This window comes from Sipha flava, unplaced genomic scaffold (assembly GCF_003268045.1).
Source record: "Sipha flava isolate LNK unplaced genomic scaffold, YSA_version1 164_pilon_pilon, whole genome shotgun sequence".
Taxonomy (NCBI): Eukaryota; Metazoa; Arthropoda; class Insecta; order Hemiptera; family Aphididae; genus Sipha; species Sipha flava.
In genome coordinates, this window is record NW_020271825.1 from 375,694 (window position 1) to 402,322 (window position 26,629).

The following is a 26,629-nucleotide window of genomic DNA, read 5'->3' on the forward strand; positions in this document are numbered from 1 at the left end:
TATAAGACAATATATAAATACAGCTCATGGGGGGGATCTATCCCCCATATCCCCCCCGTAATTACGCCCCTGCATGATTGCTTTAGGAGTTACCTATTTCGGATGCATAGGGTAGACTCGAGTAATTGCGCTCACTGCCCTAACCTGGACGACTCTGCAATCACACGGTATTTTAATGTGTTTGTTGGTTGGAAGAACACAATATCAATGGAAAAATCAATTCGCAACTCACAAATTCAAAAATAATAAATGAACGGATACATATTTCCTGAACGTATTAATGTATTTATACAACGTACAGATTTTTATTTGTACGTTGTACCATTTTGAAAAAGCTTTTATCAAATTAATACAGTTATTCTTCTGGACCGTTCCGAGCCCTTGAAGATGCCCGAGCCCGAGGAAAAATACTCGAGTACCCCACTCTCTAGTTGGGCCTGCATCCAGTAAGTCTTGATACCATATTGACATCTGAATCCGGTGGTATTTATTCTATTAATTCAGATTATTATAAATAATCATGAAATTTTCTTTTTTATAAATCTCAATTTCCACTGCTGCCAAAGGTTAGAATTAAATAAAAAAAAGATTAATTCAGTGTAATAACTCAAGAATTTGTGTATCTGTAATACACGTCCATTTACATTTTAAATTATCTATAATAAATATTTGTTATCTATGTACTTTGTATAATCATTGAGTATTATATACTTAATAGTTACATTTAATTATTTCCTTAGTTTTTTTTGTTAATGTTTTGTGTAAAAGGTTTTATTATTTATTACTTATATGTAAAAAACTGTATTTATTGAAATCAGATGAACGATATATATTAAACACTAATCAAAACTATCATATATACCAGAAATAAAAAAATTCAATTTTTTAAAAATTATTTTATCAATTAACTTTTAAGAACAATTCTTATCTATACGACGGGAAAAAAGGATAGGATGCAGGTAATTAATTAATCCACTTAACACAACATTTTTTAAATCCTTTCATATTGGTCGGTTGAAGTATTAGAGTAACTACTATTCCAAATTTAAAATCCGTACGTTGTGTAGTTTTTGATATTTAGCGATCAGTGAGTGAGTGGTAATTGGTTTTTAAATATATAGATTTACAAATATATAAGCAATCACACAGGTACAAGGATCGAAGCAAATACACGGGTACACGGTTTGTAACAAATTAAAGGGGAGGGGGCACAGATTTCAACGTTTATCGTTTAATTTACCCGTATATTTTATTTGCGGACGTGTACCCATGTTTTTAAATACATGTGTAATAGAGAGCTTTAATATATATACACACGTATATGTGTATGTGTAGATTTTATTATGGCCATGTTAGTGTATATGCTTTTATTTTTAATGATAAATATTTTATTTACAATGTAGTAAATATAAATATAAATACTCATGTAACAATACACTAATTTCACAAACTTTAACAATAAAAACGAAAAAATACTGAAGATACAAATTTCCAGTCTTGTATTTAAAACAGCTTATAAAAAAAAATCAAAATAATAAAAATTAAATAGTTTTATCGAGTTACATGAATTACGGGGACTACACATATCTGGAAGAATAAGCGGCGCATTCATTTCGAGTCAAACGTGCCGTACATGTGGAACTACTGCTTTTACAGAATAGTTTTGGCAAACACACGACACGTTTCGATAAATATATAATACAAATTTTCATGTAATTTTTCAATGAGAAAAAAAATGGTAATAATCGCTATGCCTTAAAATGATGCTTTCCGCAATTTAATCGTTATAAAAAGAACCAAAAGAAAAATGGCTTGGAACAATACAATATCACAAATTTGTCCATCTACAACGATAGAATGCAGCCCCTTAAGTAAGATTTTGATAAAGAATAAATTAATATAATTTAAACCCTAACTACTAGTAGTATCAACGACGCAGGACGGGTTTCTCGTCCTCGCTCGACATATCAGTGTTGCTCAGTAAGTTGGCTTTGTCTTCTTTTTTTGACCTGCTCAACGACGGTATCATAGTCGCTAGTTTTGCGGACGGAGTCGGTCGGTAATCAGGTTCAAAACACGGCTGAAAAAAAAAATCAAACGTCAGTATTATAACACGGCGATCTAACGTGAAAATATGAATGATGAAACTTTAATAATTTATGTGCAAATGTTGTCTTTTATTCAAAACTTGATTGAACAGTTTTGACTTCATTTAAATTAAAACAAGTTTTGATAACATAATTTGTAGTTAATTTAAGATAATATTCGTCCAAAAAACATTGCTTCAACGAGTGTATATAGTACAAGACAACTCAGACTATTCGAGTGACGAAGTACTCTAATTTTGTATTTTATTAAAAAAAAAAATATGTATAAAAAGTAATTTTATTTTTATAAATTTAAAATATTGCCAAGGATGTAAGTCATAAGATGTGAAACAATATTCAGGGGAGAGGTCCGATTATTTTCAATAAAAGCCAAAAAAAAGTTTGCCCCGGTTTTTGCTCATTAAAATACAGTAACTCTAAACATGATTCGTGAATCCCACCGGAAAATCCATGTACGGCAGATTCCACACTTACCGTTTCACATATGTTCATGTTGCAACAGTTTTCGATGGTAATCTCGCACTGTTGGTTCTGTTCTGGTGGTTGTCTGCTGTACGTCAGCGGCGTGATGCTCTTGTTAACCACTATGCGCTTCTTGATCCTGGGTCGGCGGCCTAAGAACCGCACTTTTCTGGCCAGGATCATTGTGATGATACCCAGGCTGGCGACGAGTACTGTTAGGATGAAGATCACGACAAACATGCTCTTCCTAAGTTTGCACTGCGATATATCCGAATGGCTCGATAAATCCGAATGGCTCAACTTATCCGAATGGTTCGATGTATCCGAATTGATATTTGATCTATCTGCTTTTGACAAGTTGTAGTTCTCCGTGGCTATGGATTTTTCACATCTAGAGACAGGAAAAAGTAAAAAAAAAAAAAAAATAAGTGATGTGTTTATTAGACATAATATTTATGCATAAACCAGATTATGAAATAGTTATTTTTTGGGTTTTTATTTTTATACTTTTTGCTAAAAAACCACAATAAAGCGGATTGTAAGATACAGTACGAAGGATAAAAAAAAGTCGTAAGGCCAATCCGGGGATATTCTTTTAATTTTTTTGAACTGCATAAACGGATCGTTAAAAGAAAAAAAAGAGTCGCAGTTGAACATGTCAATCAAGATCCCTCCGCCCGTCTATAAAAATAATATTGTACATTACCTGCAGATAGCGAGCTTTTTCGATTCGGGTACAGCGGTATCCGCACAGTGAGATTTGCACAGTTTGTTAATAATCGTCGGATACTGACACACGTTGCCCGAACTGTCCATACATTTGCACGTAGTGAATCCGTTAGAGTCAATTGTGCACGTGCTGTTGTTCTCGCAAGGCAGCGAGCACAACGGTACCTCGCCCTGGATTTTGGTAGTGCTCTCCGGGCACTTGCACGTCGGCTCTCCTGAATCGGTTACCGTACACGTGATGTTCATGTTGTTCCCGCAAATGTTCCTCAGCGCTGAGTACGGGATCAAATTAGGGATCACGTCCGTCTTCGTCATCACGATTTCCTGCAACACGCAAAGGAGTTATAGCAAACCGTTTGGCGATTGGAGTCGTGGGTCATTGCAATGGACGGGGATAGGAGTGATAAGATGAGCGTGGTGAGGGTTCGCAAGAAGAAGTCACGGAAATAAATAAAAATACCCTGTGTGGTACACGCTCACCCGCCGCGGTGCTTTGCGAAATCATATCACAATAAACAGTACGAACAGAATCCGATTGAACGGTATGACAACAATAGTTTCGTGCTTGAAAACTTTCCACAATCGTTATCATAGTATCCCCCAGGTATCACATCCCCTAATATAAGTATGCATCAAAGTTCTTTTATAGAGTTCACACCACGTCCGTATCGGTTTTCTGCTCGATCGATGACCATGTACAACTACATCGTTATAATAGTTATATCCATTGACATTGTCACATGCTTCTTTAATGCTTTAATAACACGTCTTTAATTATAAAAACCATTTCAACTGTATTTATCAGCAAATTCCTTGAAAATAAATTAAACTATAATTATTGATAGTAACGGAGTGATCGCGAACTTCTGAAAACTTATAGTATCAGGCTTTGGGAATAGTTTTTTTTCTGCGTAAATGATGAGTTTACTATGAAAAATTTAATTTATATAACATAAACACGATTTAAATAAACTGGTATCACTTTCGTCATTAAACGACATTCAACAGCCAGAAAAATGTTAGACCCCATTTTAGACTTTATACAAAAAAAATTCAACAGCTGAATATTGAAGAACATTGACTTGGTAATAACTTAATAATAATTATGTTATACAGTATAATAACGATTAAAATACGGTGTCAAAAAAACGATCTTCGCCAAAGAAACAAGTGATCTACAGGACATGATGGGTGGTGAAAATTTCAAATTTTAATTTGACACCTACGAAATTTTTATATAATTTGTAAGAACCTTCGCACATCACAATAACATACATACAATAGCTTATGATACAAATTAATGGAGGACTTTATTTTAACGGGAATCAAGAACCCACAAACGTATTCTACACGTTATATTTCGTTTATACAATTGGTAAACACAGTGGCGTAGCCAGTAAAATATTTTGGGAAAGTTTTACATTTTTAATTATCTGTCCTATTTAAATACCAACTTTTTAATTTTAATAAGTTCACTAAACAGAAGTTAAAATATAAAATTTGTTATCATTTAGTTTATTGAAACTGTGAAAATTGTTTGATGATGACATAACATTATACTTGTCTTAAAACGATTGTATAACTTACAAACTATTAGACATTAATGTGATACGCCCTGGATAAACATATTTACTATAATTATTAATAAGCAATAATATTAACTACTAGAGCATATCATAAAGCATTACATACTTTTACAGATATTCTTATATTAGTTTAATTTGAAAATAAACTTTTTCTTATCATATAGCATGATATAGTTATATTGCATTATATTAATAACATTTAAACCATATTAAGGCGTGGGACCGGGCGAAAGGGGGATGGGAACTGTAAATAAGTACATACAAACAAGGGCCTAACGGAAAACTCCCTATAGGTCTACCACGCAGCTAACAATTAAGAGTTCATTGAGGTTATGAGTGGGAGGAAAAAAAATGAATGGTTACGTCAGACGGCGTTTACACCAACGGTCACGTAGAAAAACGTGATGGTCGACGACAACGCCAACAACTGTAGAGTGGCCCTGTTCACGTAACCCATTTCGAGGAACCCTGCAGGTGGGTCACGGCAGGCAGTTAGTTGTAGTGGTAACGCGGAACTGTTAGAACGTACTTTTTCTCGGTGCAGTGCGCAATACGTGTTGTTGACCTTCGTCGTGTTGCCGGAGGGCGTCATCAAAGCCATCGGCGTGTGGTCCATGTCGTACTCGGCCAACCGGGTGTTCACCACGCCATCCTTCAACGAGTTCTTGGGCAGGGACCACACGGCCCGGTTGATCCAATCGCTCCAGTAAACGTTCTGCTCATCTACCGCCATCGCGAACGGCCGATGACGAGTGCCGCTGATCAGCTTCTGCTTGGTACCATTCTTCACGTTCAGGTCCATGCTCTTAATGCTGTAATATATCCCTTCTTCCTCGTTACTCCAGTACAACCGGTTGTTTTCCACGTCTATCGCGACTGCGAGCGGCTGGTGCAGTTCTTTGCCACGCAGCAACACTTCGCGTCCGGTCCCGTTCAGAAACGACCGTTCAATGGTCGCGTTATCATGATGATTGTTGGTCCAGTACAAGTACCTGCGGGAGCAACATTACGCAACAAATGTTTAGAAATAATAATAAATTAATTATAATAATAATTATTATTATTATTTTTTGTATAATTATATATACATGTATATTATGAATAAATGTATCGTTGTAACGCTGACTCAGACATAGGAGAGATTCGGGGTAAAAGTCCCCAAAATTATCAACAACATTTTTAAAAATAAATTACCTGTCCGACAAATTCAATAGTTATTTCAAAGTTTCCCATGAAATTTTTCCAAAAACTCTTCCTACAAGTTTTCCTGTGTTCGCCCCTGTCGTAATGATATCATACGCAAATATAAATTATAAAAATATACGAATATTGTATTACAGTAATATTTAGATTATATTATTTATAGTATTCTCGATGATATTTCCAACCCCCTTCCCTGTCGTTTGTTGTTTAAATAAAAATATTAGAATGATACACGCTAAACGAGTAATATATAAAAATAATACCCTAGACTAATTATAGTAATCGTATTGTCGTATATAATCGCTATGATATAATATAATATTCACATATTACACTTAGGCTTTTCAAAATATTGCATTAAAGAAATTAACTAACACCCCTCCTTACATTTCAAACCATACCCTTCACTCAGACCTTAATATCAAAACAGTAAAAGAAGAAGCAATAACTTGCTATAAAAGATTCCACAATCGTATAGCATCTCATTCTAATCCTCTAATTAAAGCTCTTTCATCAAATAATATCCCAGGCAATCCTCCAAGACGCTTAAAACGCAACTGGTGTAGAGATTTGTTAATAATATAAAAAAAAAAAAAAAAAAAAAGAATAATAATATAAATATAGATATATGTATAAATTAATATAACCTCAATTAAAAGTGTCATGACTGGGTGGCTGCTTTTATCAAGCTTATTCATGTATTTAATCTAATTTAGTAAATACTCTTATTGTACCCTTAGGTATAGATTGTGTATGTAATAATAATAAATAAAAAAAAAAAACATATTACACTTGCACCCGTTTTGCATACTACGCAGTCAACGTGAACGTTAAAAGCCTTATCCGAATTAAGTCTGATCAAAACTACATAATCTGTATTCTTGTTGGAATTGTTATTGTACACTACGTATACTATTCGTTTTAATATATATTAATTTGAATACTAAATTAATTAAAGCTACTTAAATCACTTTACAACATTAATTAGATATTTAGAGCGAACCTATAAAGCGGATTTTAGTATTTAATAAATAATAATAATAATATGTATTTTTATGTAAATTATTTTGTATGCATAGTAAAATTACATGTTATCTTACACTCGAGTATGAAATCAATCAATATGTTTTTTAAGCAAAACGTATCTATTTTATGCATGATAAATGGAATAAATAGGATTACCTAAACGATATTTGGCCATAGACCATGCTATTGATCGGCTGAATTAATTTTTTTTACCCGAAACAAAAAAAGCTTACCCTCTACACACGTCGATCGCAAGGCCCTGTGGAGTTTCGTTCTGGAATGAATGCAATTTTGTCCATGGGAGCGGAATTTTTATCGTGTTTTCCGGCACGTTTACAACACCGATAGTGTGTCCGCTACCGTCGGTCCAGTACAAGTTGGACGTGTGGTAGTCAAATGCCAATGCCTGCACAGCCTCTTGTAGTACTACAAGGGGAAAAAATTGAAAATGTACAACGGTGAAATGGCGATAACCAAGTCAAGTGTATCGTAATATTATTAAATGAACACAACACATTCGTTGCAATAATAATTGATACGAAAATGATTGGATTGAAATTCGACTTACAAGCAACGATGGGTTCGACGATGCTGCTGTATGCATTCTCTATATATTTTATTCGGAATATACTTGCTTTGTTTTGACTCGAGTCGCTAACATATATGTCCTTTGTAATAGGATTGTACGCAATTGCTCCCATTATTTTTAATTTGTTTTCTATTGAGTATAGGGTATTATTTGTTGAAAGGAAGTATATTTGATCTGAAGTTACTACGCTTACATCTGTTTGAACACACAACAAAAAACACATACAAGGTATTAATAACGATATAATATTTTCAACTTGTTAATAAATATTATAGGATATAGATAATTATTTATCTATCTATATATAAATATATATATATGTGTGTGTGTGTGGGTGTGTATAAAAACATGTGATGTTTAACAACTTTCACTAAAAACCAAAATACTCTTTCTCACGATTACTTAACTATAATAAATAAGATTTTTTTTTTCTCCAAATAATAATATCGGATTGATTAATAATTATATTTCTTCGGTTTTTCTCATTTTCAGTTGCTTCTACAGTAATAGTATTTTTAAATAATAAAATATTTAAAAAAGTTGTTTACTTAATCTTTATAGATTCCACATTGAAAAACAGAGTTTTTTCGATGAAGTAATTTGAGGCAATAATTATAAGATATCTATTTTAATACATTAATACTTCCTGTCAAATTTAAATATCACCTTTTGTAGTACAAACCAATTCAGCATAATTATCTCTTGAATATATTTAACTTATAAATATAAAACATTACAATGTAATCTTAAACGACTTTGATCTAATTTTTATTGCGTAAACTCATTGTATAAAATTGATTTAATTAATGTACGTGTTACAATTTAAATTAATGCTTTGAAAATATCAGAATAAACTTAGCTATAATCAATAGGTATACTAAATGGAAAACCAAAAACCTTAGTGTTTAATAATATAATATTATTATCATCCCTTTTAAATTTGCATGGATAATAAAACAATAAATTCTTCTAATAAATTTTCCATAAATGCAAATGTTAACATTGACTTAAATTGTATTATCAAGGTTATTGACAAGGAGAAAAAAATTCCCACATGATAATTATATTGACAAGTTTGATGGTACTACTCTGGTTTTAAAAACGTATGGCTGAATAATTAATTAATTGTATATAACTACATCAATCGTTAATTAGGAGCGGAGATGAATTCAACCAAGGTCAAGAACTTCAGACCATTAGTCTTATGAATTATTTCCTGGAATGTAAACTGATGTCTGAAAGTACAACACGAATTACTATTTTCAATAGTTGCAAATTTGAGATAATATCATTTCCCATATCTTTTTTTCTACACACTAAATTTTCACCTTGAACTTGTTTCCTGCATTCAAATCAGTATATTAAAATATAAAAGCAAAAAAAAAATCTCAAAACAAATGAAAACAAAGTAATCGTCATGATACGAATATTTTAAACGTCATAGAAAATTGATTGAAAATCGATTTATGCTTATGAATGTAAGAACAATCAAGGAATGTTTTATTTAGAATTTTACATGTATGCAAAACATAATATAACGTCATTTCAGTAAATAAAAAAAATTACTCGATTATTAATATTAACTTTATACGCAATTTCGTTTGTTCAAAATATAGGCGGCGGTATCAGCAAAAGAATTTTGATTACGTCAAAAGATATTGATTTGATTGTAACATATTTATTAGTTAAATCAATAAAGTACAATTTTGTTTAATTAAGTATAATATCATTTCTCTGTTGACGTTCATTTAGGTACTACGTTTTATTCTATCACTTTTTGGCAGTTTTTTTTCGTGTTTTTCTACATTTCGATTCTTGTATTTATTAATACATTTTACTCTGTAAACTGTAGTAATTATTATACAAAGCACGTATAGGTGAACTAACATAAGTAATATACATCGATAAACAAGTGTAAGTCGACACAGGTTGATTAATTCAGATTAAATACAATATTCAATAAATTTTTGTTTAAACATAATAAACACATTGACACCACCACTCTGTTTATTTTAGGGAGTGCCAAATTACCTTGGCCAACTTTTCTCCTTTACTGCATATTTCATAAAATGTGTATTCGTTGTATAAATTCATATACAAATCTAATGAAGAAACGAGCCACGTGTAATATACATATATATTTCGTATTAAAATGTATTAAATTGAAAAATTTATAATACAATTATATTTATGAATTTTAACCGTTTTCGATCTAATAACATTTTCAACTGTCCAGAATTATTTTCTCGGTGTCTGAAGCTCTTCGAATCCTTTCTATGAAAGTTTTAAGTTTTTTTTTTTTTTTTTAAATGTTTCTCATTATTGTGTATTTTTGATATAGCCATTCGTTGTTCAATTTTTCGAATTTGAATAATTTCATACGTTTCAATTGCTGTGGCTAAATCATCTTTAATTATTTGTTTTTTAGCTTCCAATGCGGTTAATCGATTTTGCACGTTCAATTGTCTATGCTCTGCTGGCAATGGTTTCCTTATACCGAAAGATACTACATTCATATAATATCCATTGTCGTCTTTGCTAAATAAAATCATTGTTCATATCTATAATCATCTTGACACCTACAAATTCGTCGCGAACTTTCAATAATAAAAGTCCACATTCCGCACAAATAATAGTAACTTAAAAATGTATTGTATGTAACATAAATCAATTAAACATAATGTACTGTATCAATATTTTAATATAAATGCAACCAGGCGAATTATTTCATTGAAATACTGGGAATAGAGTGACCCTTCTAATCGGACAAATACCTATTTCTCGTGCGTGTAAATGTTTCAAAGTTATATCTAACATTTTTAGATTCTAATTCTTGTCAGCTTAATAGCATCCGTTATAGCAACTGGTTGATTTAAAACTTGTAATTTTCACAGTTTGTCGTATTTTTCTTATTTTTCTGATGGAAAAATACTAATTAAAATTTCATCAAATTCTTCTATTTTTTCCTTTGTTATTTTGCCATCATTCGTACCAAGTTTCTATTTTATAATATTATAACGATTTATTTACAAACTATATCAACGATATCAACGTATTTGTAATAATTTCAATATAATTTCCTTTGGTAATTTTTCTTCTCCTTCTTTAATCGACATTGAACCGTTATAGCGCACTAAATTAATGCCCAGTGGTACTAATTTCTCTTCCGTTGCGATTATAGTAAAAATCGATTTTTATAATACAATTTTTTTTTAATATAACTTATTATTATGAGTAGCTTTATTGTTAAAAAATTTAAATAACATTTAACCGAATTTTGCATACGATTTGATAGGTACATTATACTATTTACAATAGCGAAGAGAAATGAATGGATTAATATAACGCACGGATTCATCATCCGTATGAAATATTAGTATTTCCTAATTTTACGTGTACACAATTTACCATGGAATAGATAATAAACAATAGATACAAATGGTATACGGCAGTTTTGGTCGATAATGAAGGAATTTATTATCTTTTCCGATAATAATATTAAATTATACGTATAATATGCAAATAATAAATTGACATACTGTTCACCATTTCTGTTTTTTTTTTTTAATCCCTCTAAGATTTTCAGAAATATTATACAACCATTAATGTATAACAGTATTATAAAATAGGCTGACAAAAATATGACATATAACTTATTAATTGGTATTCATTTTAGTATTATCTTGAGGTAAAAGTTTGAATCTACACCTGTTATATATTTATTAACTTTTTTTTTAAAGACTCATTCAACTTAGAAGTAAAAATACTAAATTAAAAGTATATTATTTTTGTACACATAAGTTATGATTTCAAATTTGCTAAATTAACTATAGTGAAAAATATTAACAGTTACATCCTGGAGAGTAACTAAACTGGTAAAACGTGATTATAAAATTATTAAATTTGATAAATTAAATCACATAAAAGTTAACTAAATATATGTTATAAAAACTTGTACCATATAACTATAAAATGTGCGCTCACGTTCAATACTCTGATTTAATAATGTATAGGAATTTTATTCATAACATATGAATTTTACTTTTTTTATCAAGAAATTAAAATGTTATTGCTCATGAAATTGTTTATATATTTATATGCCATAGAAAATTGGCCGTTAAAGAATTAGAAATCCAGTATTTTTGAAATAATATTGTTTTGCAATTTATTGAAATTTCTTGAAACTGATATATATTAGGATAAATATTAATAAAACATATTTTAAAAATTAATTATAGATAACGTTTAGTAATTTTATTTTTTATACGAGTGTAAAATTTATAAAATGCAAAAATGTATTCGAGATTAGAAGAAAAACCCGCTTAAAAAATTGTTTAGTCTAGATAAAATATTAATTCACCAATATGATAAAATATTTATGAAATAAACGAACATTTGCTTTATAAAAATACGATTATATTTACATAATAAGTAAAAAGTAAAAGAAAAAAAAAGTTATTTGCCGTTTATAGAAATATATTGACACAATTTATGCCGTTTCCTTATTATTTTACAATGCCAATAATTTGTGTGGTTGTTATAAGAAAAATTAGACACAAGTAACTTATAGTAATTATAATAATATAATTTATAGCTATCGCATAACGAAAAAACACATACTCACTTCACACAGAATCTTAAAAAAAAAAGAAAATATACATTGATATACATTATGTGAATATATTAAACTAATATATAAAAATATATTATTTTTAATTTAATTATAAAAAACGGATAATGAATTAAATTAAAGATGAATCATTCGATGAATATATTCTTAGCTATAATTCAGCAGGTCCTCATTACATGGTCTAGATTGTGTGTCAATAGTATGCCATTTGAAAATAAAATTACGTTGCTTACATTTAACTATTTAAATTATTGTATCTACCTATCCAAAATAGTATATTTAACAACAGTGCGATCAAGCCAATAATAACTGTAACGTTAGATGCGAACGTGTTGGGTACATACTTAAAAATCTTATTTGTGTAACATGTATAATTTAAAATCATATGGAATACTAAAAAGTATACCGTTTTAAATAGGAATAGAGATACATATGTATTTTTTAAATGGTATTCTTCCAAGCAAAATAATGACTGAAAATTTTAAAAATACAGTAATCACCTTCTTGATTTGAATATAACTTTTAAATATTTTTATACTACATCTTTGTTGGAAAAAAACTAATTAATAATTGACTAAATAAAACTGAAAACGAATATGATTATATTATTATTTAATAAAAGCCTACATTTATTTTTGCATAGGACAGTTCTACATCCAAATTTAATATTGAGTTTAATGAAACTGAAAACGTTATACTTATAAAGGGAGTAGCCGAATTGGTTCCCGTTTGTGTACAGGTAAAATAGTGACAATTTTAATTTTTAACACAATTTACCTACACTATTAAAAATTAAAATCCAACGGGTCAGTGCATAGAGAGAAAAAAACAAAATTTTAAAAGCTTTAAATATATATTATCAGATCGCACTATCAGTGCAAGAAGACCATATATCAAAAATATTAAATTGTTCAGAAGAGCATTTCTAATGTTTGATAATTTATAGTAGTTTGTAATTATCTTCTGCTAAACATCAATATGACTAACTAGACCAGACATTTTCTTATAATATTGTTATTAACAAGTATAAAAGTATAATTTAAAGGCCACATTTCGTATTACGGCTTTATTATTTTCTGCTACCTGTCTATCTGTCTTAGTGCAATAAGTTTATTTATGTAACTGATGATTTAAAAATATAATTACATAGATCGCACCACTCTAAAAAAAAAAAAAAAAAAAATACGAATTCGGAAAACCAAAAACGTAAATTTAAAATTTTTTGATATATAGCCCTCTTGCACTGATAGTGCGATATGGATCATATTATATCGATAAGATAAAGTATAGAAATATAATACACTATAGATTACTGGATTTGGAAAATTGTATAACCGACTACATTAATAAGAAGATTACAAGAATTAAATATTTAAAGAAAGTTACCTTCAAATTTACAAATCAATTGTTTTAAATTGTATTTATTATATTTTATTAATTATATTTAAAGTGATGACGAGTTGACTTCCAAATCAACGATTTAAAATCGTAGATATTCTATCATTTTTTTTAACACACATTAACGCACATTTTTAACCAAGCCTACTTTAAAGTTGACAGTCCTAAACCTGTAAAATTGAGAATGAAAATGTGGAAAATGAAGGAAAGGGAACCAATTCGGATATACCTAATAAAATACTTTTTTCAAGCGGGAATCAATTCGGATATATCTAATAAAATACCTTTTTCAGACGAGAACCAATTCAGTATGTGGGTTTGGAGCTCGGGAACCAATTCGGTACCCTAACCAACCCTTTTAACAACCGTAGTGGATACAAAGGGGGAAGATGGGGCTAAAATAACGTATGAACCCGTTAACGATATTTACTATAACAAGCCTTTGCGCAACCCCCCTGAATATATAGTATATCGGCAGGGCCACACTTAGGGGGGGCACTGACTACAACTGCCCCAAACACCAGTTTTTTAGGGGCGTCCACATTTTGTGGTCGGAAATTTGCTCATTTGTGAATTATTGAACTTTTAAAATTATTTTGAAATTATTATTTTTTTTGTTTTTAATAACAGTATCATAAATTATGCTGTATGGAATTTAAACAACTATGAACTAATGTATTTATACAAATATAGCTATCAGCGACCCAGAATATTATTAATATACCTAAAATTAGATCCCAAATTTGTTGTGATAATGTCAATATACATAAATTATTCATAATAATACGGCGTATTTTGTTATCGTGTGCGGCGTGCCTACTACACAAAAATGACATTGGTTTTAGAATATCTAAAAGGTTCATGAGGATCTATCTCCTATATTTTCCGTGAGTAGGCCCCTTAGAGGAGCGCCATTTTTTTTTTACACCAGGGCGCAAAATGTCTAAATGTGGCACTGATAATCGGTTGTTTTAAATATTTTTTTTAATAATTTGTTCTTTGCCTATAAGTATTATTTCTGCAAATAAGAGCTTATCTACTTTTCGCAGGTTAGCTTATTTATTTTTCAAGCTTAGCATTTTTATACACCATAAGGACATACAGGAAGACATTATTAATCGATTTGACAAATAAAAAAAAGATGAAACTATTTCATTTTATAGGTAATTGTATTAATTTTATAATAAAACTTTGATAATTGTATATATTTATACCTAATTTAGTAAATTAATAAATAGGTAGTAAAAATATTTTACTTTTAATTATTATTATTTATTTATTGTTAATTAAGTTTAATAAATTCGAATTGATTTAGTTTTATAGGGAAAATAATGCAAATAATTAACATTCAATAGAGGTTAAACAGAAATAAAAATTTTTTTTGAAAATTCTCCCCCCTCCTTGGGTAACTTCTGGATTTGCTACTATTTAACAAATACCAAAAAAATATAATATACAAAACAATTCTGCTAATTGCAGTGTCTATTTTTAATATCAACACCAATTATCTATATTCTGAATATTAAAATTTAAATATACTACTACGAAACTTTTTTAACTCAAATACAATCGTTCAATCACGTGTTCAATGTATAAATACACTTGATATACCAAGTGTCATTAAAAAAAAAAAAAAATCATACGTTTATCGTTAAATCTGACACGTGAATGATAAGATCAGAGAATGGTATTAATAGTATTAACATATTCTACAATATAATACTATAAATAGCATATAATAGTATATTATATATATATATGCAGTAGCGTATTGATGGTGGCAGGGGGTGGGCGTCCCGGGCGGCAAAATTTCACAGTGAATAATAATATATATGTTGTAAATATTTGAAATATTTCATATTTTTAACGCAACTATAAATTCGGACCGAACGAAAAGAGCACAGAATTTTTCATTACTTATTCTGTAACGAATTCGGAAATTCCCTTTCTTTAAATGATATTATGCGCTTGGATTATTTATGACTTATAAACAGCGAGAATGACTTCTATTACATATATATTAAGTTCAATATTGTTTATTACGTTTATTTAGGAAAGTACGTGACGCTTTGACAATTTAACGAACGTTTTATTCATGGATCTTCCGTTATTTAGTTCACACTGTTTCGTAACTGTGATTTTTGAGCAAATAAGTACGTGTAGGGGTTATGAAATTATTGGATAACTTTGTGAAAATTTGAATTTTTCACTACGTTTACCTGCATTCAACTGTGTGAGTGTTAAATATTTTATTTATGTAATTGTATATAGGACTGTTTAATATATTGTTCAAGTTTTAATTTATTAAAATCCGGCCATGTACGAGTTTTACACTCGCATAGCCAGGTTTCCGAACAAATATTTACGGTTTTCAGATTTTTGCATATAGATATATGTGATGTATAATATACTTAATTTTTTGATAGTTTCTTTTGTAATTCTAACTTTTATCATTACAATTTTTTTTTATTTTAGCATCAAAAATGAAAAGAATAAAAGAAATTGGAGCGGAATAAGAGTTATAATAAGTATAAATACCTATAAGTAGGTTCTATTACGTACTTAAAATTAGGGTTCACATGATTTAAATAATACATTGGCGTAACTAAGGTAAAATATCTGGAGTGGCTACAGCCCTCCTATCAAAACTTAAAATAATCTGTAAATCACTCATACTCTTGTATATCATGTTAATACAGGTATTTTAGTTGGATTTACTTGGAAAATAGCAACGATAATTCTCATAAAAAAAACCTGGTAAAGACAAGACCAATCCTGATAGCTACAGGCCTATTAGCCTCCTAACATCCTTATCAAAAATTTTTGAAAAAGTCAGACACACCAGACTCCTTGATTATTTGAATATCACAGACGCTATTCCAAAATTCCAGTTTGGTTTCAAATCCAACCACTCTACCGTTCAACAACTTCTAAGGATCACGGAACACATCAACTCTGCGTTTGAAATGCACTGTCACACTGGCGCAATATTTATTGACATTTCAAAGGCGTTTTACAAAGTGTGGCATGAAGGCCTCCTTTTTAAGCTACGTAACATTAATACTCCAACATATCTTTTTAATATAATTCGTTCTTTCCTCTCAAACAGACAATAATCAGTCAGAATTAATGACAGTGCCTCTAACCTTAAGTCTATCTCTGCTGGTGTACCCCAAGGTTCCAAACTTGGTCCTATTTTATTCAACTTTTACGTTTCCGACATCCCTCAACCACCACGCACACAAATTGCTCTCTTCGCTGATGATACAACAATCTTCACGGAATCACGCAACATCGAAGCAATATTCTCAAATCTGCAAGATCACTTAAATACCCTCTCACACTGGTGTCAAAACTGGAGGATCAAAATCAACGCCTCGAAGAGCATAGGTGTTATTTTTAGTCTACGTCAATATACTACTCCCCCACAACTAAAATTTGACAGTGAAAATATACCCTGGCAACCGACGATTAAATACCTCGGTGTAACTCTTGACAAACGACTCACGTGGCGGCCCAACATTTTATCCAAAGTCCAGCAAGCATACCAGCGCATGTCAATGCTTTTATCCCATCCCATCCTGAACAAAGTTCAACTATTCAAAAAAAATGCTCTCTCATAATTTTTAAGCAAATTATACGCCCAATTCTTACCTACGCTTGCCCGGTATGGGGTAATTGTGCATCCTCGCACATCCAAAAAATGCAAATTGTCCAAAACAAAGTCCACAGAATAATTGCAAATGCTCCGTGGTTTGTCAGAAATGCAAATCTCCACAAAGACTTTCAAATCCAAGATATACAAGCTCATATTAAAACATTAGCAAAGAATTTCCGCTGCTCTCTTCCAAACTCATCAGGTGCAATTCACTATAACCTCCTCACCCACCCAACTCTTCGTCGATTAAAACGTGGTCGTCCCCACGACCTCCTACACTAAGCCACCTCCCAACATTCAAATCTTCACCCTACACATGCGCTTCTTCCAAATCACTCTAAGACTACAGTTACTATAGTTACTATTGTAAATATGTAAATATTAGAATATTATTGTAATCACCTTGTTACTTCTGTATTTTTATTACCAATTGTTAATATTATCCTTAGTACTTAAAAATATTTTAATTATCATGTTATAATGTTAAAACTATTATGTAAGCCGTCAAATATCCCTAGATTTAGACAGCCCTAGGAATGTCTTATGTTTAATAAAAAAAAAAAAGTTGGATTTACAGCAATGTGTCTTTTTGTGTATGACACTATAGTGAGTTAAGTATGCTGTATGCAGTATGCCATGTTAGATATGGAATATTTATGGGGGGGGGGTAATCCTCCTAGCCACCCCTACCCCCCTAGTTGCGCCTATACCTTTATACCTCTTTTATCAATGTTTGAAGTATGAATTTTTGTATTAATAAACATGATTGTAAAACAAATAAACTTTTTATTTAAAATTTAACCTGTATAATTCAAAATAATAATGACTGTTCTTGCCAAAAAGTTCTCTAGAATAAATGTATATGTATATAGTATACATTAAATTGAAATACCTAATGAAGAGGGCGGCAAAATTGTATTCCGCCCCGGGCAGACGATATCCACACCTCGCCACTGTATATTTGTATTATATTTCTTGTATACTACAAGAGTCAAGAATTGCAAACAAGATTACATACAATACACACTTTGTATACACTTTACATATAAAACATACAGAAAATACTAAAATACGTTACTTACAATCGAATGTATATATAACACCAATTAACATATGAAGAATAAAAACAAACAGCCCCCCTCACATTAAAAACTGTTATTTTATTATAATACTACGGAGATATTTTGAAAATTAAAAATTCGCATAATAATACCAAACGTTTTCAGTATTTAGAAAATGTATTTATTAAAAGTATAGTAATTTGTTACCATTGAAGAGGACGCCACACTCGCATGTGTTGTCACCGTCTAACTAATGTACAACGTAAACAATTTTCGTTCAGTAGTTCAAATGTAGTGATGTTAGGTTTAAAACTATTAGAGTAAACTGACCTATGATTAAACTTTAAGGGAAGAACATTATATGTATTATGTGTTAGGTTGGTCGGTTTTTTCTGATATTTTATTTTTGAGCGAGTTATAAATATGTAAAATATTATAATTAAAATAACTCATAATTCTTGTACATGTGTAAGATTCAGGCCCATTCATATTAAAAGTCCAAGGAGTGGGGGGAGGATTCAAAATGATATATGTTATTTTAGATAAAAAGTCAATAAAAAAAATACACGTTCGGATATCCTTGATCAAAAATATGAGGGTCAAAAATCAATAAATGTCAACAAATGTCCGAACAGCTTGAACAGCTGACTTGTCAGTGAAAATGTGTTCTATCGATGGCTGCATTTGCAACGATAATTGACATTAGGTGTAAAATGCGCAACATTTCAATAGAAAAAAGCCTCAAATCAAAAAAATTTTCACTGTTAAAATACAAAGAGAATACTACTATGTATGCATTTTTAAGTAAGTTTAACTTTTATAAATTTTATAGGTTATATTTTTAGTAAAAATTTAAGTAAAAATATCCTCAACGGGAGGAGGAAAAAATCGGTAAAATACCCCCTTGACCACGGGCCTGGTCAGATGGAGACAACACATTCGGGTGTGGCGTCCTCTTAAAAAATAATGTCCAAAAAATCAATTGAAATCTATTAAGCCTACCAGTTGTACCGAATGAAATTGAAACTGTCAGTTCAAATAATTAGATTTACACACCCACTCCTTCCAATTTACCACTCATTCAAATACCAAAAAAATTTTTTCAAACACCTTTAATAATAAAAGATGAAAAATTCAACTATTAAAATTTAATAATATATTTAATATACTATTTTAAATAGAACAGACTTGTCAAGTAATATATAAAAAATTCATTTAAATTTTTTAATGATTTTTTTTAACATACCAATTTTCTAGGCAGTTAAATTGAAGTATATGTTCGACGCAACTGAAACCCACCATAAATAAAATCAGTTGCATTATTTTTATAAAGATTTTATTTTATTTAAAATGTTATATGTGAGTATGGATTTAAAGATAATCATGATTCAAAGTATATACTATGCCGGTAGCAGGTTCGTTCTTACACTTTGTAGGGTGGCCTAGGGCAAATATTTTTTTTAGAACATTTTAAAATAAACATGCTTTTTTCATTAATTTAGTCTCACCTACTTTTGATAATATCTGAAGATACACAATGTTTCATCAAATCTTCTATAATCGTTTCAGAAATACTTCCAATATTAAATTAAAAACTAAAATAATCATTAAACTACTTTAATTGTTTAAATCGTCTACTTAAAGAACAAATTCTTCGGTCATATATTGGAAAAATACTCATTTTTCGTTTCTAAGCAGAGTTAAAAGTTGTACTAGAACTTTCATAATCAAACATTTTTTTTCTTTTAACAGTTCTTATTCGTAAACATTTTTGATCGGAAACAATTTTATTATTTGAAAATTATTTATAAAAACGCGGAGCCTGTAAGTTTAGAGCTAAGCGCGGGGATTTTTTTTTTTTTATTACAGTACACATCGTAAATTATAAATACCTATGGATAATTTCTTTAATTATTTGTATTAGTCAGAATGACCAATGAAATATTTATAATAAATCATCAAACATTCGAAACACATTCTTTACCATAATTGCTGTTGATAAAACTGAATATTACCTTATATAATTAACAATTATAGACTATCTAATAATCAAAATATTTTTTATTTTATTTTTATTATTTCTAAAGCTAAAATATTATACAATCCAGGAATAAGCCAACTGAAATAAACACCCACGTTATGTATACACGTAATAAAATAAATTAAACTTTTCCAGAAGCACATGTAAGGGATTAATACATGACCCTCATGAAAAAATGATAACCCAAGTTTCAGAAACAAATCAGATAAATTCAAAAGTTCATGAAACGATAAAATGTTGTCATAGATAATATACCTACTAATAAAAAAAAGCCAATCTATATAAATATTGTTTTACTTTACGAGATATAAGTTTTTTTAACACGTTAATAATTAGTGTTTATTAAAAAGGACACAATATTTCAAATTTAGACGACATAAAAAATAAAATATTAATTACAGTCAAGTCGCTATAACTCAAATCTGAATCAAGAGTGAAAAAATGTAAATTACCAAAATTAACTAATATTAAAATAGATTTAAATTAACTTATACTGTAATTATAGTTAACGAATACTATACACTATTGCTAATCAGCTGTAGTTATTTTTTTTTTTAATTTTAAATACTATAGAATATTAAAGTATGAATCAGTACATGAAAATAGTAGCTTGTTATCAAAATATTCAAAAAAATGTAGTTTACACTTAATAATCAACGAGCAACCATGATTATAGATCAATGTACGTTTTTACATTGGTACGTAGTTGTCACCTTGTGCAATTTCAATACGATTACAAATGTATGTATATACACATTCGTTATACAATTATGAATATTTCAGATAATGATATGAAAACTTTTCTTGGCTAAAATACTACTCGAAATTAAATAGGTAACTTGCAATTTGGAAAATAATACCTGAAACATTTGAAAAAATTCCATATGAATCACCTTGAAAACAATTCATTCAAAATATGTTTAATTCTTTAATTGTAAATAAAAACCGGTATTAATATTCATGGCTAATAGCTTTAGGTTTAGGTGTTTTTTAAGTTCTGAATTGAAATGTACCGTGAAAATGTAAATTAAAAAATCGGATTATTATAATAATATATAATATGATGTCGAAGTAATATTTCGATTGTAATACAACAATACATAAAAATAAAATACTGAATTATATTCCACAAAATACAAATTAAAAATGTCAATAATTTATTAGTATAATCATAAATTGTAACGGTAAGTATATATTTATTATGTGACCGGTCAATAGAAATACTACATATTGTATTATGAGTAGTGAAAAAAAATAATCACACCAATTAAAATTATTGAATCCAAACGAGCCCTTTAAACTATTTCATAGTTTGTATAAAAATAAAATCATATTACATTGTATAAAAAACGTACGGAAACAGAGCAATAATAGCTTTGAATATGCTTGGTATAAAATAGTTGAATTTATTTTTCAAAATTTTCATATAAAATAATATTATCGTCCTTGATCATAAATCTCAAAACCTACTACTACTTATACATGAGTGGTAAAATATTACAGATCAAAATAATACGTAGAACGTTACAAACTAACAAAAAAAACAACTTTTTTTCTATCACAGTTTGTATATTTACAATTTTCTAGTTCTAAATACTCTATTTATACTTTTTTCTCAAATTTGAATTTACATACATTTAACATATGATTTGATATTAAAATTACAAATATACTACTTCAATAATAATTGAATATTATTTATCTAACAAACAATAAATAAAAATAATTGTTTGTCAAATCGTTAAAAAACTACTTATAATTTATCGATTATTATAATGTTTATCATAACATTGCAAGTTATAGAAAAAATTACATGTAATAATGGTTTACTGTGTAACTACTACAAATGGTAATATACAAATATTATTTTAATTTACAACTAGTTTTACGAAAATCCTGCGGTCATGAAGTGTTTTGTTTATAATATACGAGTAGATAAAAGAAAATTTGGCTGAATGATTATAATACAAACATTGAAAATTGGTATCGAAAGTTATACGATTACATTAAATAGCTTATCACTAAAATCATCCACATATAGAACAGTAAGTAGAATTAAAACATTTAAACGAAGCTGGGCTGGGTAAAGTTTACGAACAATAATAGCACCCATGTCTCATTATTTAGTAATAATTAATGGTATATCCATAAGAAATTATCAATAAAAACAATATTTTTTAATAATTATTTCCAAGTATGAATTATTAAATAATGACTAATTCAATTTACATTTTATGCTATATTAAATTAATCATGATCATAATTAGACCTATTGCGCAGTTCATTGATTTCTATATTATTATATTATATAGAATTAATACAGAAAAGAAAAAATAATTGATAATGTAACAAACAATAAGTCAAGTTAAATTACAATTATTTACATCAGTTCAGGACAGGGTGACTTGGGTGAAGAGGCCATCCATTTATGGAACTTCTTGATTCTTTAAATTAACCAAACAGAATTTAATGTTACATCATACTTTATTACCTTGGAAAAATGTATCTAGGTAGTAGACCATTCAATAAAGATAATTAATGATACAATCAACTGGTAATTAAATCAATGAATATAATTAAATACCTGTCCGAAGTAGGTCGTAGAATTATCAAAGTTTTACATCATTTAAGTAAATAGATAATTATTTCTTTAGTAAAAAGACTACTTGAATAGTCATGAATAGTCAAGTTCATAGATTTGCTGTTTTTTTTTTTTTTAATTCTACAAAATTTTAATTGAAAGTTAAGTTTTCAATTACTTAACACATGTGATATGTGGGAATATCAAATGTAAATGTACAATGAAAAGAAATCTCAAATTTAGTTTTTACTTAAAAGTGAAATGTTCCAGCCTCTATCGTGTGTAACAAGGTAACTTAATAACATACGGTTATTAATCAACGCACATATTTCTAGGATAAGAACAAATGCTCGTGGGGTATAAAATAAACAAAAATGTATCACAAAGTACCTATAAGCTATAATATTCAAAATGAGTACCTATATTTATAATTTTTTAATAATTATTATCATATATTATATTGAAATATACGAATGAAAACTAAAGAGCATTCATTATAAATATAAAACAATAAAACTTTTTTAAATACTTTAACAGAATTAAACAATTAAAAAGTTTAAACAAAAATGATCGTCTTCAGATTAGGTATTTCCTTAACATTAAATAATATTATTATTTTTATTCAGATTTCATAACATAAAAAATATGTATACATAAGGTAATATTCTGAAGTTTGAGACTCGTTCATTCAAACGTATCTAATTTATTAGATTATTAATTAAGTACTAACAGGTATTGCAAAAAATATAAAAAAATTGAATTGAACAATTGATGAGTTACACGAAAGAAAAAAAAATTACTTAATAAAATTAAAAGTTAATCGAGTTGTTTTACATTATATTTACATGAAGTTATTTAAATTAATGATATAACCACACCGATGAACATTAATCCCGTCTCGAGTTCTTTTCACATGTTGATAATATTGCAGAAAACAACCATACTAAAATTAGTTGTAGACAATGGTATAGATATAGTTTTTTTGAGTACATAAAATTCAATACTTCATGATGGAGTATATCAATATTAGTACATAACACTACGACCATATATCTACCTACGATGTCGACAAACCAAATAAATAATACTGAACATAAATAATAATACAAAACATCCCTTGGTAGAATATACCTATATCAATTATTGATTTTTCATCCTTTTTTTTTGTATCGTAGAATTCTTAATCATAGATACGCCAAGTTTATAGATTGAGACAGTAAGTTATATTTTAATAGGGTTTGATTTGGTTAATCGCGTTTATCTGATGGCCTTCGAAAAGTCCTGGTAAATTATTACTTTAATTACAATAGCTGATGAATAACCAATGTATTATTTAAATTTAGAATACAATAAATACATTTGTAAGATGGTAACAATATTCACAGTTGGAAACATTAGTTCAAAAATCGATTAATATTGTATATTTGTATCGCATATCATCACTATCTGTAGCGTGTGCCCTTAAACGGGGAATCGATTCGGTTACGGTGCACAACGGTCGTAATATCCCGACGGGGAAGTTAAAAAATATTAATTAATCACTATCGTTACAAAGTTGTGCAGCTTCCGCCTGCCAAAGACACAAAAAGTATTTTATTTTATGTCGTGCACGCGTCGAATTCAGATGATGTCGAAACGCAATTTTCGATGGGAGGGAGGAATAGAAAATAACAATAACAACATTGATCTTGACGAAAACCGCAACCGATGCACGGCAGGGCAGTGAATTAAATGTTCATAAAGCGCACGACTACGACCATACGGTGCACAACAATTAGTCTTTTGAGTGGCATAGAAAAATCGGTCTACATTATAATGATCTATACGATTGTAGCTATAAAACTCGCACGGTATTTAAAAATAGTTTTCCTTCGGGCCGATTTTCCCAAGACGCCCTTGTGAGCTTTTAGGCCTAGGTATTTGACCGAGTGCCAGGTGCGATGACAAATGTTAGCGGCAAACGCGAGCGTACGGGCTACAGAATTACAACTCGTATAAGCATACCGTCTGGTCGTACGCAGGGCTCCAAATTTACAAAAATTACATTAAGTTTGACAAGTATTAAAATTTAAATTTTTTTTTTTAAATTCAAGTTTAATGGTTTATTCTAGCTAATCATAACAATTGATGTGCTAAAAATGTGTATGAAAGCACCAAAACATATGTATTTAAAGGCCTCCCGATGTATATTAAACCCAGGAGACCCACAAACCCTAAAAACGAATCTGGACGAACGATTACATCGGACTGTAAAGACACCGCGTCATCGGCCAATTGGCTCGACGAACACTGTATAAACATTTCAAAAACCGAAGAGGTTATGAGGACTCCAAATGTATATAATATAATTCATATATAACATGTTATAATATCGCACGCGATGATATCGTCGAAAGGTACAACGTGATCGTGGGTCGTAAGACTAAGTAAAAATTCTATCGGTAACCGAAAACCAGAGCGACCTGACATAATAACGGGGGGGCCGCCGCGTCCCGTACGGACGATGAGAGGGTTGGAAAACTGGGCGACGAGTACAGACGCGTGTCTATAACGCACGAAGTTCGGTGCCCCGCGAAACGACGGCGCGGGAACCGCGGGCCAGACGGACGGACAGACGGGCAGGCGGGGTGGCACGGCGGCGGTCGTTTCATGCGACGTTCCAGCCGGTGGGAGCGACGGGTGAAGTGGTGCAGGGGTGAGTGAAAAACCGAATGGTGTACGTGCAGATCGTCACGTACGCCACACCAGTCGGCCGAATAACGCGGTCGAGAGCGCACGAGCCGTGCGTCCGTCGTCGATAGCGGGCGACAATGAAACGAACCGCTCGATTCGTAAGAGCGCGACCGGGCGACCACGGGTCGGTAAATGAGGAAAGGTCGTGTACGCTCGGCGGCATGCGTGGCGTACGTGACGGCTGTCGCTCGACGTATGGCCGATTAAATGCAAAACATACGGAACGGATGGGGGAAACGAATATGAACGGAAAAAAAAAATCGGCCGCTGCCAGTAATGATTGCGTATACGTAATTATTGCGGCGCCGCGATAAGCGTATTGTAAACGCGGGCACAAGCCGTAGAGTGAGGGCAACAACAGACATGTGTTTTACATTGTAGAGCATATTATATATCAGTGGTTTTTGCGACTTACTCCAAGCTCGAACGGCGCCGGCTGCGAGGACGATCAAGACCGCGACCACCCGAAGTACACGTTGGTAACTCATATTATTATTGTTATCGTAGTACGAGTGGGGTGGCGGACGGGACGGTGGATAACAAGTGCCGATGGCTATTGCGTACGAACGATAAACATAAATTACGTAAAGTTAGCGGAGAAAAACTGGCGGAAACCGCGTGCGTGAAAAAACTAAAAATAACTGATTGGCCGCGCGGAGTGAGAATGAAAAAAAAAAAAGAACTGAACATTTGAGATCGCCGCGTGCACACGGACACGCGCTGCTCCGGGCGACGGCGGTATACTGTGCGTGGCGCGTAGACGCGATGCGGTGTGTGAATTATTTTCAGCGCTTTCGAGCGACGGGTAGGTGCGCGCGCGCGTG

At 30.5% G+C, this 26,629-nt stretch overlaps 1 protein-coding gene across 1 annotated transcript; it reads right to left on the bottom strand.

Moving 5' to 3' along the window:
* Positions 1-1,473: 1,473 nt before the first annotated feature.
* On the bottom strand, positions 1,474-26,629 carry LOC112679607 (protein cueball). The gene is made up of 7 exons (XM_025549480.1): positions 26,221-26,629; positions 7,683-7,898; positions 7,348-7,540; positions 5,415-5,877; positions 3,277-3,623; positions 2,583-2,961; positions 1,474-2,080 (listed from the first exon to the last, which is right to left on the bottom strand). The coding sequence occupies exons 1-7, from the start codon at positions 26,291-26,293 to the stop codon at positions 1,928-1,930; spliced, it is 1,824 nt and encodes a 607-aa protein (XP_025405265.1). The 5' UTR covers positions 26,294-26,629; the 3' UTR covers positions 1,474-1,927.